Genomic DNA, 16,688 nt, shown 5'->3' with positions numbered 1-16,688 from the left:
CTAGTGCTCCTATGATTATGGGTACAATTTCCACTGGCATATCCCATATCCTTCTTATTTCTATTTTAAGGTCTTGATACTTAACGATTTTTTCCCTTTTTCTCTTATTATTATTATTTTATTTTATTTTTTTTTTTTTTTGCTCTATCACAGTCCTCCAATTCGACTGGGTGGTCTTTATAGTGTGGGGTTCCGGGTTGCATCCTGCCTCCTTAGGAGTCCATCACTTTTCTTACTATGTGCGCCGTTTCTAGGATCACACTCTTTCTGCATGAGTCCTGGAGCTACTTCAGCCTCTAGTTTTTTCTAGATTTCTTTTCAGGGTGGATCTTGGATCGTGCCTAGTGCTCCTATGATTATGGGTACGATTTCCACTGGCATATCCCATATCCTTCTTATTTCTATTTTCAGATCTTGATACTTATCCATTTTTTCCCTCTCTTTCTCTTCAACTCTGGTGTCCCATGGTATTATTATTATTATTATTATTATTATTATTATTATTTGAAGTGAGTAGACCCTCTTTTAAGCATGTCCTGTTAATAACAATGGTAGTATCCTCTTATTCTTCTCTTTTATTTCCCTTTCCCCTTTTATCCAATTATGGAACATCGCCAGCTCTTGGCAGAAATCAGCCCTGAAGAAAAAAAGAATAGTAAGAATTGAAAAGATCTTGAATGAAATCAGTTTCCACGGATGATGCCATTCTTTTTAAGAGAAGATTTATTGTTGTTGTTGTTATTATTATTATTATTATTATATTATTATTATTATTATTATTATTATTATTATTATTATTATTATTATTATTATTGTTGTTGTTGTTGTTGTTGTTGTTGTTGTTGTTGTTGTTGTTGTTGTTGTTGTTGTTGTTGTATTAAAAAGCAGACCCTCTCTCAAGCATATACTCTATTAAAAGTAGTGGCCATTACTTTTAATAAATTATAATTATTATTATCATAAGCGTAGCTATATCATGTATTCAAGATTTCCATGGATTTTAATGGCAATTTCGCCCCGTGAATAAAACAGCGGTTTACATGACTGCAGTACTTTTTAATTAAAATTTCAGACATTTGCCGTCATTTCTTTGCTTCCTTTTCTCTTTATTCCACGGTCCAGTTCACCCATTTTCTCATTCTACTTTCCGCTTTTCTCTCACTCCACTATCCGGTATCTCGCAGTCCACTGTCCGCTATTTTCTCATCCGCTGTTTTCTCATTTCACTGTCCGCTATTTTCTCATTCTACTAACCGCCATTTCACAGTCCACTATCCGCCATTTTCTGCTGCTATTTCCGGTCGGTGGCAGCAGGAAATGGTCATCTCAACGGCAAAGAGGACGGACGCCATCACCAGCCCCAGAAGGAGAAGCATCAGGGGTCCTTGCATATGGACGACGGTGAGTGCCACGACTATGGAGTTGCCTGATGTCTCTTGATCCGCTTCGTCAGCGACTTCTTCGGGCGACTTCCCTTCGGCTGCGTTCTGCCGCTGCCTCTCCAGACTCTCCTTCCGGGCCTGGGTCATGAAGTCGGAGCTCCATTTTTCGTACAGACCAGCCTGGAAAGTGATTGTTGTTGTTATTATTTCAGCCTGACCATTGAGTCGCATTCCAGGTCTCCTATGTGTCAGCCTGGAAAATGATTGCGATTATTATTTCAGCCTGACCAGTGAGTCACATTCTAGGTCTGCTATGTGTCAGTCTGGAAAAGGATTGCAAATTATTATTTCAGCCTGACCAGTGAGTCACATTCCAGGTCTCTTATATGTCAGCCTGGAAAACAATTGCAATTATTATTTCAGCCTGACCAGTGAGTCGCATTCCAGGTCTCTTATGTGTCAGCCTGGAAAAGGATTGCAAATTATTATTTCAGCCTGACCAGTGAGTCGCATTCCAGGTCTCTTATATGTCAGCCTGGAAAAGGATTGCAAATTATTATTTTAGCCTGACCAGTGAGTCGCATTCCAGGTCTTCCATACGTCAGCCTGGAAAGGGATTGTGGTTTATTATTTCAGCCTGACCAGTGCGTCTCATTCCTGGCCTCCAATAGGTCAGTCTGGAAAGGGATTGTGGTTTTTATTTCGTTCTAATCAGTAAGAAAGAAGAGATCAGAGAAGGATGAAAAATACTAGACAGAAATAAATGTGTACTGTCATCCTGGAAAGGAATTATAGATGGACACCGCAAGAGTTTCTCTAATTCAATGGACGTTCTGGTATTGAAGCCAAATTAATCCTGTTAGCTATACAATCACCAGAGTACTTAAAAAACTAACTGAATCACCTAACAACCCGTGTGACGGAAAGTTTAATAAGGTTTAAAGTCATTAAGACAAGCTTAATTACGGTTACATTCATGAAATAACCCCAGCGAGGTGTATTTTCAATTTTCGATTTCAAAAGAACTCACTTTGTAGAGAATAATTCACTGTATTTACCTCCTTGACGGCCATGATTGACCTGTCGATGTTTTCCTTAAAAGGGGCGTCGTGCGGAATTGGCCACCCAGACAGACCAGGGAAAACGTTTTCCCTCCCTAGGTACAGGTGCGTCGACCCGTCCGCTTTCGTGAACTGTTCAGCAATGGCGAGTTCCAGGTACCTCCGGACATCTATGTGAGCTTGTCTGAAAGGAATAAAGGAAGATCGAAGAGTTTCGGTTTCCAGAAAAAGGAAATGAAAGAATCTGGGCATTTTTTAGTTTGCCTGGAAGGGGTAAAGATCTAGTAGTAGGAAACGCTAAAGTTTGTTTCCAGAAAAAATAAACGGAAGAGTTTGGACATCTAGGCCTACTATGTGAGATTGTCTGGAAGAAGTATAAGGGAAGATCAGCTGGAAACACAGAAGTGTTTTTGTTTTTAGCAAAAGCAATGAAATAGTTTGAATGTCTATGCGAGTTTGCCGGGTAGGAGTAAAGGAAGGAGCTTTTGTAAACACTGAAGACTTTTCCGGCCAACAAAAGAATGAAAAAATGTGCGTATCCAGCAAGCTTACCTGGAAAGGCTAGATAAAAAATACCTGGAAACCGTGGATATATTACAGGTTCTCATGGAAAGCATCAGTGTTTGTGTCTATTTCTCTAGCAAGTACAGAAAGTGTTTGTGTCTATTTGTCTAGCAAGTACAGAAAAATATGCAGCTTGTCACTCCACGTACTTTCGCCTGGAAGCGTCAGTAAGACCTTCTTTCCCGGAAGTTACCGTCTCCCACATGCTGGCCAAAGTCTGGAAAACGACAGAGTCGGATCTGCTGTAGAACGACCGGAAAGCTTCCCCGTAAGGCGGCATCGTTACTCTGGGAGAGAGATTCTCTTGTTGTAAGGGAAATGGTTTCTTGGAGATGTTTCCTTTCGTTTTCATTATTTGTTGAAGTGAAAAGCGTCTTTCATGGATATATTTTGAGAAAAACTGCTCATGAATTTTGAAGGAAAAAATGATTCTGGGTATACTTTGAAGGGAAAAATTATTTTGAATGAAAAGGTTATATATAGATGTATTTTGAAATAGAAACTAGTGGTCATGAATCTATTTTGAACTGCAAACCTAGAAATAAAACAATTGATTTTCTATTTCTTCCTCGTCTTTTCTTACTTGTCAACGACGGTGATCAGCTGTTCAAGCGTCTCAGCTCTCGCAGGGTACTTGGGCAGGGTAAGGAAGGCAGTGAGATTGCCCCTGTAGGCCGAACCCAGTATGAAAGCGAAGACTAACCAGCAACTAACGAGAATTCTCGAACTGGCGGACGTCGAGTGGTCCATGGAGTAATTCTGACCCAAGAGAACTCCCAACGCGCCTTGGAAGACGTCGACAAACAGTATCTTCTTCTTCTCGCCCTTCTCTGGTTTCTTGGTCTCCTCGAAGTTGATCATCTGAATCGAGAGAAAGAAAATTATTTTATTATTATATTGTGTAGGTCAGTTTTATTGCGAAAGTTGGTTGTGATTGTACAATATTTCTATAAGTAAATTCTGTTGCTTTTTTTTCGATGTATTTCACAAAAACAACGAATATGTAATGATAAGAATTTATCCTTGTACTTAAGGCAGAAAAATAAATTTCTAATTTGTTTAGTTCCCGCATCCACAATATCATCCATCCCTTGTGACAAGGTCTATCAGGTCATCAGTCCTTGTAAAATTATATTTCAGGGTAGTTACCTAGTGGTTTGTTAAGTAAGATCACTATTTCCTATAAAATCGAAGGTCAAGGTAGACATGCATTCTGACAGGTCAGGTCATGTCCTATTATGGCATGTTAGGGCAATCCCTAACCCCGAGGTGAGGTAGGTTAGGTCAGGTTAATGAATGCCGTGTGAGAATCTATCTAAATGGTGTTGTGCCAGCTTAGGTCAGGCTTCATTCATGTCCCATGAAATCTTAGGTTGTTAAACGTAGGGCAAATCCCTGATATAACAAAGAATGTCATGGACAACCAAACTTTTCGTGCTAAGACTCATATCCTGGTAGATGAGAAAGTCTGCTATTTCAGACTGTTCCAAGAAATAATACTTACCCAGTAAATAGTCACTGGCAAGAGAATGATCACAACCAGGCTTAAGATCCAGACAGTGTCTGTCAGAGGCCTGTAAAGGCTCTGCCACTGGGGTTCCAACACTGGTTTCCTCATGCAGAAAGTGGGCGAAGCGAATTCGAAGGCGTACGTGTAGTCGTACTGAAGGAGTCTGTTGGGCAGCAGGGCGTAAATAACGGTTGCTATGAAAGATTCGCGTTCCTCGACTTTCTTCGTCACCTGTAATGCGAAATTCAGACAAATCTTACCATTCTAAGTCTGGCCGAGTTAAAGCAAAAACCTGCCACGCTAGGATGCATTCACATTACAGTAGAACATGTAAACATAAGTGTGAAAGTTATTGCACACACACACACACACACACACACACATCACGAACAGGTTGAATACATGTCTACAACTTATTGTTAGTTCAAATCAGAACTTCAAATAATAATCGAAAATTTGCCATTAAAGGCTCATTCTCCACTTACAATCGCTGACTTGTTTCAACCTGTTCATGACATACGTGTAATAGGTTGCCAAAGTTTGTTCATGGGATGTTTCACTGTAGTGTACTTGCACCTGAAGTGTGCAAACACAGAACTGTTCTAAGCCTACGAATTTGTTTGGCAATTTTTTGCACATATGTCAAAAACATATTGAAAACAAATCTGCAATAGTAAGTGGAAATAAACCCTTGCCTAATTTTGGATAAACATGTGACGTAAAAGTTAGAACCACAAAAAGTTTGCGGATATGTATTCAACCTATTTGCATGAAAATATTGGTGTTTGGCCTTTGCTCCTAGGGAGAAACAATACCTCATCCCAGTTGGCGGTCGGGATGACGTAGTAGCTGAAATTGAGCCCGTGGGAGATGGCGTCCAGCATCAGGTAGTCGGTGCCAGAGAGGACTTCGACCGGCTCTCCTTCTGGAGTCGTTCTCTTTGTCACCTGCCAGTGTGGGGCAAAGGGCAGCGCCGTCACGTTGACCTGACCTCCGTAGAAGCTGAAAAAGAGAAAGAGGTCAGGTCAGGTAAATGAATGGAAATTTCAATTATTTCATTTTGTTTACTTTTTACTGACTAACTTTTCATATTTAATATCTCATCATTTCGATTTCGAATAAACATAAATTTTTATAGAAAAAACATATTTTCTGAATTTATTTAGGCTTTTTGTAGTGGAAGAAAATTAAGAATATTCTAACGAAATTATGAACATGTAAGTAATGTAAGTCTTTTTCTTACTCACTCTTTATAACTTAATAGTCATAGCTTACAGATTAATGGATAATTTCAATTGCAAGGAAATGTATCACATTAGGGCGCCGATTCTGTTGCGCAACTCTTAACCGATTTTGCCATCGATTTTGCGCTTCAAGAAACAGAACAGTATTAATCAAATTAGATTATATTAGATTATATATGTTTACTGCTTTAATATGGTGCTTATTATTTGATCATTGAGCATAAATAGTAATAAAATACGAAGCTGCGTTAATGTTGAGAAATGAAAACCAGAAATGAATTAGTCTTGCGTGTCGGACAAAAGGGTTATACAATTAAATACGTCTTCTGATGGCATTCCAGATCTCTCTCTCTCTCTCTCTCTCTCTCTCTCTCTCTCTCTCTTTGTATGTGGTATTAGTAAACAATCGTAGCATATTAAATTTTCTTTATGATAGAATTTGTTACCCGGCGCTAATGACAAGGCTAAATTATGATATGAAATGCATATATATCATATAGTTCTGCTAAAAATACGCCGTCATGAACTCTCTCTCTCTCTCTCTCTCCTCCTCTCTCGGTCTTTCTCTTCTCTCTCTATCCTGTCTTCTCAATCTCTCTCTTTCTCTCTCTCTGCAGCACACACAAATACATATACATAAGTATATATATATATACCTAAGCTCCCTGCTCTCTCTCTCTCTCTCTCTCTCTCTCTCTCTCTCTCTCTCTCTCTCCCGGCTGGAGTAAGTGCTACATGATACGATCCACGCTTATGATTAAATTGACATACGGACAGCAGCTGATACGATTGTCACGCCATGGTGGCATTCAAGACTTATGACCCATTACAGGGCTTCAAAGAAATGCCAACAGCGCTGGAACTGTTTGCTTCCGTCGACAATGGCTTCTATTTCGTGATTACTCGGATATTTTATTCCTTAAAAAGAGTATTTCTAACTTCGTTACGGATACGTTCATGCACCACTAACTCTAATAATAACAATGATAATAACTGGACTCACTTCGAAAACTTTACAGGAAACAATTTCGACTTCTTCATGAAGACCAAGCCGTCGCCACGAGACCACGAAGCAATTCGGACGAAGTGCTCACCTGAGTTAGTATGAGGCAAATGGGAGAAGATGTCGTACCTACCGATGAAGGGAAAAATAATAATATTCTTCTTCCCTGTAGTTCTTCTTTTTATCACTGAGCTAACGAAGAGACTGTGATAGATTAGGAAGGTAATAACATAGGTGCATATATATGCAATCATTATTTACAAATATGTGTATATATAAACTGGTACATGGTATATATATATATATATGTATATATATATATATATATATTTTATATATTTGTATGTGTGTGTGCGTGTGTGTATAAGTGTTTATAATATCTACATATATATTTTATATATATATATATATATATAATATATATATATGTGTGTGTGTATGTATATATATATATATATATATATATATATATATTATATATATCTAGATATATACACTACTGTCATAGCCACGCTTGTCACTACAAAGCCTGAAGCTCCAAGTTCAAAGAAATTTTTTTTGAAGAAATTGTGATGTCCGGTACCAGGAAACGATCCCAGGTCCCATAATCGCAAAGAGGTCACGTTGCCGACCTGACGGTTACCGGGCATCACAATTTCTTAAAAAATATTCTTAGAACTTGAAGCTTCAGGGTTTGTAGTGACAAGCGTATCCAAAATAGAGCAAAGAATTCAAGAAGTTAAGAGGGCATTGTGGTTATTACAGTTGCATATGTGTCTGGTAAAAGTGGCCAGTAGATTCTATACACACACACACACACACACACGTGTATATATATATATATATATATATATATATATATATATATATATATATATATATATATATATATTGAACTGAAATGCATGTACTCCCTATGAAGTACACGCGCCCACAGGCATCCTTTTATTAAGGGAAAACTGTATATAATATAATAGCAATAACAATAATAACTTTTTCTTCTGCGTCGTGAGCACCATGGCGTTCATCATGGAGTAGGTCCAGTAAGAGGCGAAGAGGTCCCTCAGATGATGATTGGGAATGGTGGAAACGACGAGCAACCTCGTCGGCCAGATGAGGAGCCTCCCCCTGAGCGAGGCGTCGCCGAATTCCCTCAGGAACGGCAACGAGTTACTCATGACCGCTGCTGTCAGGCACCAAGATGTCCTCCGGAGCTGTAAAGGAAAATTGACTTGCTTTTTTATTGATTGATTGATCGACTGACCTGTATTTGGCCACTTCACAATACGAATATCAATTTTTATTGGCTGGTTGGTTTCTTTGCGTGAATTTTCAATTCAAAATACACGAAACACAATAAACATGACTTGAACAAGAACCTTTTCAGTGAATGAGTTCTAATATTTGATTTCCCTCTTCGTTTCCAGGGCTTCCTTTTGAGCCTTTTTTTAAACTGACTGATTGATGATTGATTGATTTACTTGTATTTAGCCATGACACTCTTAATACACAACACATAATACACAGCACCTACACAAGCGTTACTTAAACGAAAACACTTCCAGTTATGAATTTTAATAGTTGATTTCCTTCCCCATTTCCGTCTAGCAGTTAAACGTTATCATTATTATTATTATTATTATTATTATTATTATTATTATTATTATTATTATTATTATTATTATTATTATTCTCTTAAAAAGGGAATATCAGAAGGTGCTAAGCAAGCGGCCTCATCAAGGCCAGACCTGGAGAAAAGAAGGATTTAAGATAAGGAGGAAGACACTTAAAGTTCCGAATTTTGACAGTAAAAAGAAAGTAAATCACAAAACGAGGATCACTGTGGGAGAGTCCAGTCGGGTGTCACAAGGTTCACTGATAGTTATGCGATGGATCAGTGGCCAAAATGGTAATTACATAGACAGTGGATCCATCTTTCGGTGATACATAATATGACTGAAATGAAGACGAGTTAAGGCTTTTGATTCTTGCCCAAATGCAGCCTTTAAATGTGGAAAGGTGTTCAAAGTAAATACGAAGCCTGGTGTAGACATCTGAATTCCACCAAACAAGAAAAAACTTCCCTTTTTTACTCATTTTAGGTATTTAAGAAAGTATAGGCCATTATTTTATTTCATTCCTTATTTTCTGGAAGAGAGAGCAGAAACTGGTGCAATATTTCACTTAATCACTCGTAAAGTATCTCTCTCTCTCTCTCTCTCTCTCTCTCTCTCTCTCTCTCTTTCTCTCTCTCTCTCTCACGTACTTTAGAAGTTCATCTCGTTTCTTTCTTCCTAGAAAGAAAAAAGCAGAAATTGCCTCTCCTCTCTCTCTCTCCTTCTCTCCCTCTCCCTTCTCTCTCTCGTCTCTCTCTCTCTCTCTCTCCTTTAAACGTGTTTCGATAAAGAGACAATAATCTGTACGAGGAAGAAAATGGAATACTTAAAAACCAAAAAGAAATCTTGAAAGTGGAAAAGAATGAGAGAAAGAAATGAAATAAAAAGCTGGATGAAGAAATGCGTATTTTTCGTCTTCATTTACAGAGAGAGAGAAAAAGAGGAATTGGTCGAAAAAGCGGTTCCCTCCAAAATGCAAAGAGTTGCGGAAAGTTCAGTAGAGACAAACCGATTCCGAACTCGTAAAGGGTTTCCAGACTTGAAATAATTCAGTGAGTGGCTGACGTTGGGAGGTCATTAACTAAAGATTCATTAGAAAGTGACTTCTGGAGGGACAAAATTGTATAAAAAAAATCCATGCTGGCGTTTTGTATACGTGTGTGCTACGTGTGTGTGTTTGAGAGTATATGAGTGTACCTCTTTATGTGGCCTGATCGCAGCGTATTATCCACATAATGTTGCAAAACACTGCTTTGAATTTGATTGATTTATATAAGCACGAGAAAAGCAATGTGACGAAATATATTATGAGGATTTTTCAAAGCAGAGTAACCAGAAGAGAAAAAACCGGAATGAAGATGGTAGAAGAGAGCGAGAGAATAGAGACAGCCAGACAGAAACAAAGCAAGCAAAGAGGCCCTTTGATACAAAGCAGCCAGTACAAACACAAATTATAAACACTGAATATTTACTTTCGTAACAGGAAGAAAGTTAGGTTTAGTTAGCTTAGTTTTACCAGACCACTGAGCCGATTAACAGACCTCCCAGGACTAACCCCAAAGATTAGATATTTCTACGTGGCTAGGAACCAATTGCTTACTTAGCAACAGGACCTACAGTTTATTGTGGGATCCGACCCACATCGAGAAATGAATTTCTATCACAAAAATATACTCCTCTGATTTCGCGTTGGCAGGGCAGGGAATAGAACCCGGACCCTGTGATCGGTAGTCGAGCACGTAACCGACCCGTCCAACGAGAAACTCCTAACAGGAAGAAACCCAAGATCGATCCCATGTGAGAGAAAAGACTCGGGCTCGTTACGATGGAAATGAGAAAAAGTGTGGGTCCAGCAGCTTCATTCCTGATAAGTAGTCGAGTGTCGGAAGGTCGGCAACACCTACTGAAGTGACTTCATTCACGAATTCAGCTGCGATTTTTAATTTAATTTTCTTTTTTTCTTTCATTAGACCCGGGCTACATTAGGGCATCATATGACCATGGGCGCCCGCAACATCTTTTCCAAGAGTGGTTGTGGGCGGTGGCAAATTATTTATATAATTGTGCAGTGGAACTGAGATGACAATAATTGAAGAGAAGCAAGATGCAATAAAGAAAAGAAATATAGAATGTTACATTGACTTATTATTCAATAGTTCCATTTACCGTTCAACTGACATCAAACATTTCTTCAAAGAATAACGCAGGTACCTACATACTGCATACAAATATTATACATTATAATAAGGACACCTTTACTTTACTACTTAAGCTGAAAGAATATACTGTAAAATGGAAGGAATACAAAACGATGTAGTTAAAATGTAATATATATATATACTATATATATATATATATATATATATATATATATATATATATATAAATAAATAAATATATATATGCTCCTGCATAAGATTACTTAACAATCCCGTAGATCTACGTCACTGACCTTGATCATTACGACGTCATTTGTGAAACCAAATCATTCAAACATCACATATTTACCTTTACACTAAGCAAGTAAACTTTGGCGCAATCGAGTTTTCCGTACAGCGTATAATCAAGACCACCAAAAATAGATCTATAGCTTTCGGTGGTCTCGGTATAATACTGTATGAACTACGGTCCATGAAACTTTAACAACAGTCTGGTGGTGACCTGTCTTATATCGTTGCCAGGTGCACGATTATGACTAACTTTGACCTTATACAAAATAAAAACTACCGATGCAAGAGTTCTTCAATTTGATGTGTTTGATGCTTGAAGGATGGATGATCAATATACCAATTTGCAACCCTCTAGCCTCGGTCATTTTTAAGATCTGAGGGCGGACAGAAAAAGTGCGGACGGACAGACAACGCCATATCAATCGTTTTATGCTACAGAAAACTAAAAGCTAATTTTTTTTTTAACCTGAGCGGAACGTCATGATCTCACCTTCCGAGCCTCGTTGATGACGGCGAACAGGTCCTCATTGACCTGTCCAGCTGTCGAATCATTGCGGAAGCTCCCACCAGAGGACTCTGCTTCAAACGTCCCAAATCCCCAAGGTGCACGAAGCTGCCTCATGGCCTGCAGACGACAGAAGAAGCTCTTTTGATGAAAATGATCGTCATCGCCCAGCGGCGGCTCTGCAGTGTTGATAAAGGTGCTGAGGGGATATGAGGTGCTGATGTGAACCTCTGGGTTCTTAGCAGCCAACGAGGAACAGCTTCAATACAGAGGCCACTTTAAATGAGAGGCATGACAAAAAATGCATTCTTGCGAAAGTCGTGTGTCCAACAAGCACAGGGGAGGTGCGGGTGTCTGGTACTTGAGTTATATAAGCATTACTTCATTGTGTCATTATTTGTGGTCATTCTGCGATGGTCATTGTTAATTATTTTTTTACAGTTTTATTTCTCAAATAGACTAATATTGCAATGCACCATAAGTGTTCTTTCATGGGCACCTTCCTTTAAAGCTAAAAGCGTCTATATTTACTTCATATATTACAAACAATCAACATTGCTTTCCAGAATTCACCCTCTTCCTGGCGCTCACTTTAACTGCTTTATTTACTCATAAACTTCTATTTACTCATGTGCTTTTTGTCATTTTATTTTTCCATCTCATCTTTTTATTTATGTTTTCTTTTGAAAAGTATTCTTGTGGTAATAAACCTCAAGCTATATATGAAGGGCGATATGTAACGTCTGTAGTGTCGATAATTCCTTCCGATGCTCTATTAGATTACCGTCACTTGGACGTTATGGGCACACTACTATAGTAAAATAATAATAATAATAATAATAATAATAATAATAATAATAATAATAATAATAATAATAATAATAATAATGGTAATAAAAATAATGGTAATAATAATAATAATAATTTGAAGAAAGGCCCTCTTTTAAGCAAATGCTGTTAAAAATGACAGAATTAGCGAGTTTATTTTATATATTGTTTTTTTCTATTTTCCTTACAATTCGCTTCTCAGGCGCAGCGATGTTTCTGAGTAACTGGCCAATATTTATATTAGGAATTTTCAAAAAAATTATAAATGCTGAAGGTAATCTTTTATTAGAAACAGGATATCAGGTCCATGTCAAGCAGGGGTCGTCGTCAGTACCGGTGTTATCCGTAGGCGTAGTCAGTACGACCCCGGCCCCGAACTGAACTACGCCTACGGAATAATACCGGTACTGACGACGACCCCTGCTTGACCTGGACCTGATATCCTGTTTTGATAAAAGATTACCTTCAGCATTTATAATTTTTTGAAAAAATTCCCAATACGAATATTGGCAGTTACTCAGAAACATCGCTGAGCCTAAGAAGCGAATTGTAAGGAATAATAATAATAATTAATAATAATAATAATAATAATAATAATAATAATAATAATAATAATAATATAGAGGTGGAGGGGGCAAGAGCAATAAAAATACGGCCCGCAAAGACATTATTCCATCCTTCCTGTAATAATAATAATAATAATAATAATAATAATAATAATAATAATAATAATAATAATAATAATAATAATAATAATATGAAAGAACACGATCAGGGAAAAATATATACAGAGACTCAAGGCGATAATCAAGTCAAAACTCAACGCCGGAAATATTATAAAAGCTATAAACACATGGGCAGTGCCAGTAATCAGATACAGCGTAGGAATGGTGGAATGGACGAAGGCAGAACTTCGCGGCATAGACCAGAATGCGAGGAAACATATGACAATACACAAAGCACTACACCCAAGAGCAAATACGGACAGACAATCCATAACACGAAAGGAAGGAGGGAGAGGACTACTAAGCAAAGAGGACTGCGCCAACATCGAGAACAGAGCACTGGGGCAATATCTGAAAACCAATGAAGACCAGTGGCTCAAGAGTGCATGGGAAGAAGGACTGATAAAAGTAGACGAAGACCCAGAAATATACAGAGACAGGCGAATGACAAACAGAACAGAGGAATGGCGCAACAAAACAATGCACGGACAATACATGACACAGACTAAAGAACTAGTCAGCGATGACACATGGCAATGGCTACAGAGGGGAGAGCTAAAGAAGGAAACTGAAGGAATGATAACAGCGGCACATGATCAGGCCCTAAGAACCAGATATGTTCAAAGAACAATAGATGGAAATAACATCTCTCCCATATGTAGGAAGTGCAATATGAAAAATGAAACCATAAACCACATAGCAAGCGAATGCCCGGCACTTGCACAGAACCAGTACAAAAAGAGGCATGATTCAGTGGCAAAAGCCCTCCACTGGAGCTTGTGCAAGAAACATCAGCTACCTTGCAGTAATAAGTGGTACGAGCACCAACCTGAAGGAGTGATAGAAAACGATCAGGCAAAGATCCTCTGGGATTATGGTATCAGAACAGATAGGGTGATACGTGCAAATAGACCAGACGTGACGTTAATTAACAAAATCAAGAAGGTATCACTCATTGATGTCGCAATACCATGGGACACCAGAGTTGAAAGAGAAAGAGAGGGAAAAATGGATAAGTATCAAGACCTGAAAATAGAAATAAGAAGGTTATGGGATATGCCAGTGGAAATTGTACCCATAATCATAGGAACACTGAGCACGATCCCAAGATCCCTGAAAAGGAATCTGGAAAAACTAAAGGCTGAAGTAGCTCCAGGACTCATGCAGAAGAGTGTGATCCTAGAAACGGCACACATAGTAAGAAAAGTGATGGACTCCTAAGGAGGCGGGATGCAACCCGGAACCGGAACCCCACACTATAAATACCACCCAGTCGAATTGGAGGACTGTGTTAGACAACCCCCCCCCCCCCCCCCCCCCCCCCCCCCCCCCCCCCCCAAAAAAAAATAATAATAATAATAATAATAGTATAATGATAATCTGAAAATTAAACATGGATGGTTATCACAATTTGGAGGTAGCTATTCAAAACTGAGCCATTAGAAGACAACGAAACAATTTAGAAATGAAAGAATAATAAAATTAGATCAAATCAAAGCGAACATTCATTCAATTTCTCAGATGTCGCTGCATCTTTGAGCGCAGTAATCCCAAAAGAGTAATTATTGCCAATTTTAGTATAATGAGCTTCAATGACTCATAAAATGCTCACAAATATGAATGTTCCAGATGACAGCTAAATAAAATAATAGAAATTAATCATACAATTACTAGTGGAGTTAAATAATCCCATAAACAAAGAAGATTTACATATGTAAAGAGATGGACACTGTCACAGGGAAATAAAAAGTAAATCCTACTTACACTTGTGTAAATTCAATTAACTAACCTCATACACTGAGTAAGACGACTGAGTGCCATCACTCAAGAGAACCACAAAGCAATTAGGCCCAGAAGTTTCAGCAATTACAGCTCTCAGAGCTTCGAAAGTTTCACCCCCCAGGAGGTCATTCTTTTCTGAAATGAAATATCATTTTCGCAGTGAGATAAGCTGGAGAAGCTTTTAAACGGCTTCAACTCAATCCTTATTCTTTGTTAACACACAAGCCACGCCCACTTTTACAGTTGCCAATTAAGTTTCAATGATATACTATTTACTCAACTGTATTTCCATCATAATATGAGACAGGTAACGCTTGCATATTTGAAATTGCAGAGGGATTTTGCTAAACACTAAGATATTATTATATTATAAAATTTGCTATAAACGCATTCATTCTAACCCCAGATAAAAGTCACGCCCAATTGTAAAAGATCCCATATGTCTCCAGGGAGAGTTTTATTGACAAATTTTTCTCTCGTTTCTGTGTGGGCTTTTGGATTGGCATCAACTTGCCTGAAAGTCTTGGCAGGATAGGATGGTACCCGGTAGACAGACCCCACAGAAGAAGACAGAAGAAAATACATTTCATTTTTTCTTTCTATTCTCCTCTTTCTTTGTTTCAAGTTGAACTTTGCGAGACCTGACAGGGATAAAAAGAAAAATAATTTAATTATTTAACTGCTGTAAGTGTTTACAGCGCATAAAAACGCTTCTGCTTGTTATTTTCCTGTTATTCAGCTCGCTCTCTCTCTCTCTCTCTCTCTCTCTCTCTCTCAGTTTAAGAAACAAGCCAGCAATATTTAAAAGACAATGAATAATAATTGCATCTTTAAGTACGAGTTAGTGAGAGCAAATTACATTCTTTTGTCAGCTGTAGTTGAAAAAAAAGTTATTAAAGCAACCTATGTAGAGATTTTCAGTATTAGGCCTATGGGTACCAATTAAGTTCGCTCTACTACTACTAAGCTCATGAATCCCAAAGTGGAATCCAAAATGTCATACGAAAAGGTCTGCTTTAGAAAGGTTACAAGAAAATTGTTAAATATGCTGAGGTAAACTTCTCAGTCTATGTAGAGTCGAGTTTTTGATGAGGTTACCGATTAGATTATTAGGATCCCTCCTAGATAATGACCCACCGAAGGGTTTTAACCCGGTATGACTCCACCTTTGCAGCGTGTTTAGTACAAGCCCGTTGGAGACTACCGTAAAAACATAACTAAAGACTGTAAATTTCTTAAAGATAATGACCCCACCCCAAGAAATATTAGTCATAGATAGCAGCCCCCGAACTCCGATTATCAGAATCTAAACATGAATTTTAGTAGCGTGATATATACCCCATTAATTAATTATTGGAACTTCCCGTGACCGACCTCATTTACGAAAGTTCGCGTACACGTAACATTCTCTTAAAGCTACAAAAAATAAAAAAATAAAAAAAGGGAGACAGAGAAATAGGAACATATATTAGAAATAAATGCAGGTAGTACGAGAAAGAAATTGAAGACTATCTTGTAAAAACTGTCTGTTACCTAATGTATTTCCTGAATGAGTAGAAAAAAAAACTATTAAGCAACGTCAAGAATAACGAAAGCTCTCAAAAACTTTTGTTCTTTCAGAACAAAAAAGCTAATATTCTGGTGTTTAATAATGTACAATTACTTTCAAAGGTTTGGAGTGGTAATTAGCGTTATTGGCCAGCGTTTTTGCAGTGATTCAGTCAGAACATACCCTCTCATTAAAAGACAGCCAGTGGCACATTAAGTGAGATCCAATTGGAGATTCGGAGAGTCTGAAGTTTTGAATAAAATATGGCGTCTCATGAGACTAGACAAGCGGTTTATAGAAAGCGAATTAATTACGTACAAGTACGTACATATATACACACATGCATACATACATACACACACACGAACACACACACCACACCAATCTATATATATATAATATATATATATATATATAATATATATATATATATATAAATATATATATATGTTCACATACACACACATAT

General features: G+C 37.9%; 1 protein-coding gene across 1 annotated transcript; it reads right to left on the bottom strand.

The window, feature by feature from the left end:
• Window positions 1-928: 928 nt before the first annotated feature.
• On the bottom strand, window positions 929-14,802 carry LOC135222164 (ionotropic receptor 93a-like). Its single transcript, XM_064260323.1, has 10 exons — window positions 14,678-14,802; window positions 11,321-11,455; window positions 7,758-7,978; window positions 6,765-6,893; window positions 5,333-5,519; window positions 4,512-4,748; window positions 3,591-3,868; window positions 3,157-3,294; window positions 2,441-2,627; window positions 929-1,562 (listed from the first exon to the last, which is right to left on the bottom strand). Exons 2-10 carry the CDS (start codon window positions 11,450-11,452, stop codon window positions 1,272-1,274), a joined length of 1,800 nt encoding a protein of 599 aa, XP_064116393.1. The 5' UTR covers window positions 11,453-11,455; window positions 14,678-14,802; the 3' UTR covers window positions 929-1,271.
• Window positions 14,803-16,688: the final 1,886 nt, after the last annotated feature.

Source organism: Macrobrachium nipponense, chromosome 3, assembly GCF_015104395.2.
Source record: "Macrobrachium nipponense isolate FS-2020 chromosome 3, ASM1510439v2, whole genome shotgun sequence".
Taxonomy (NCBI): Eukaryota; Metazoa; Arthropoda; class Malacostraca; order Decapoda; family Palaemonidae; genus Macrobrachium; species Macrobrachium nipponense.
Note: the sequence above shows the minus strand (reverse complement) of the source record. Positions and strands in the feature narration are given on the sequence as shown.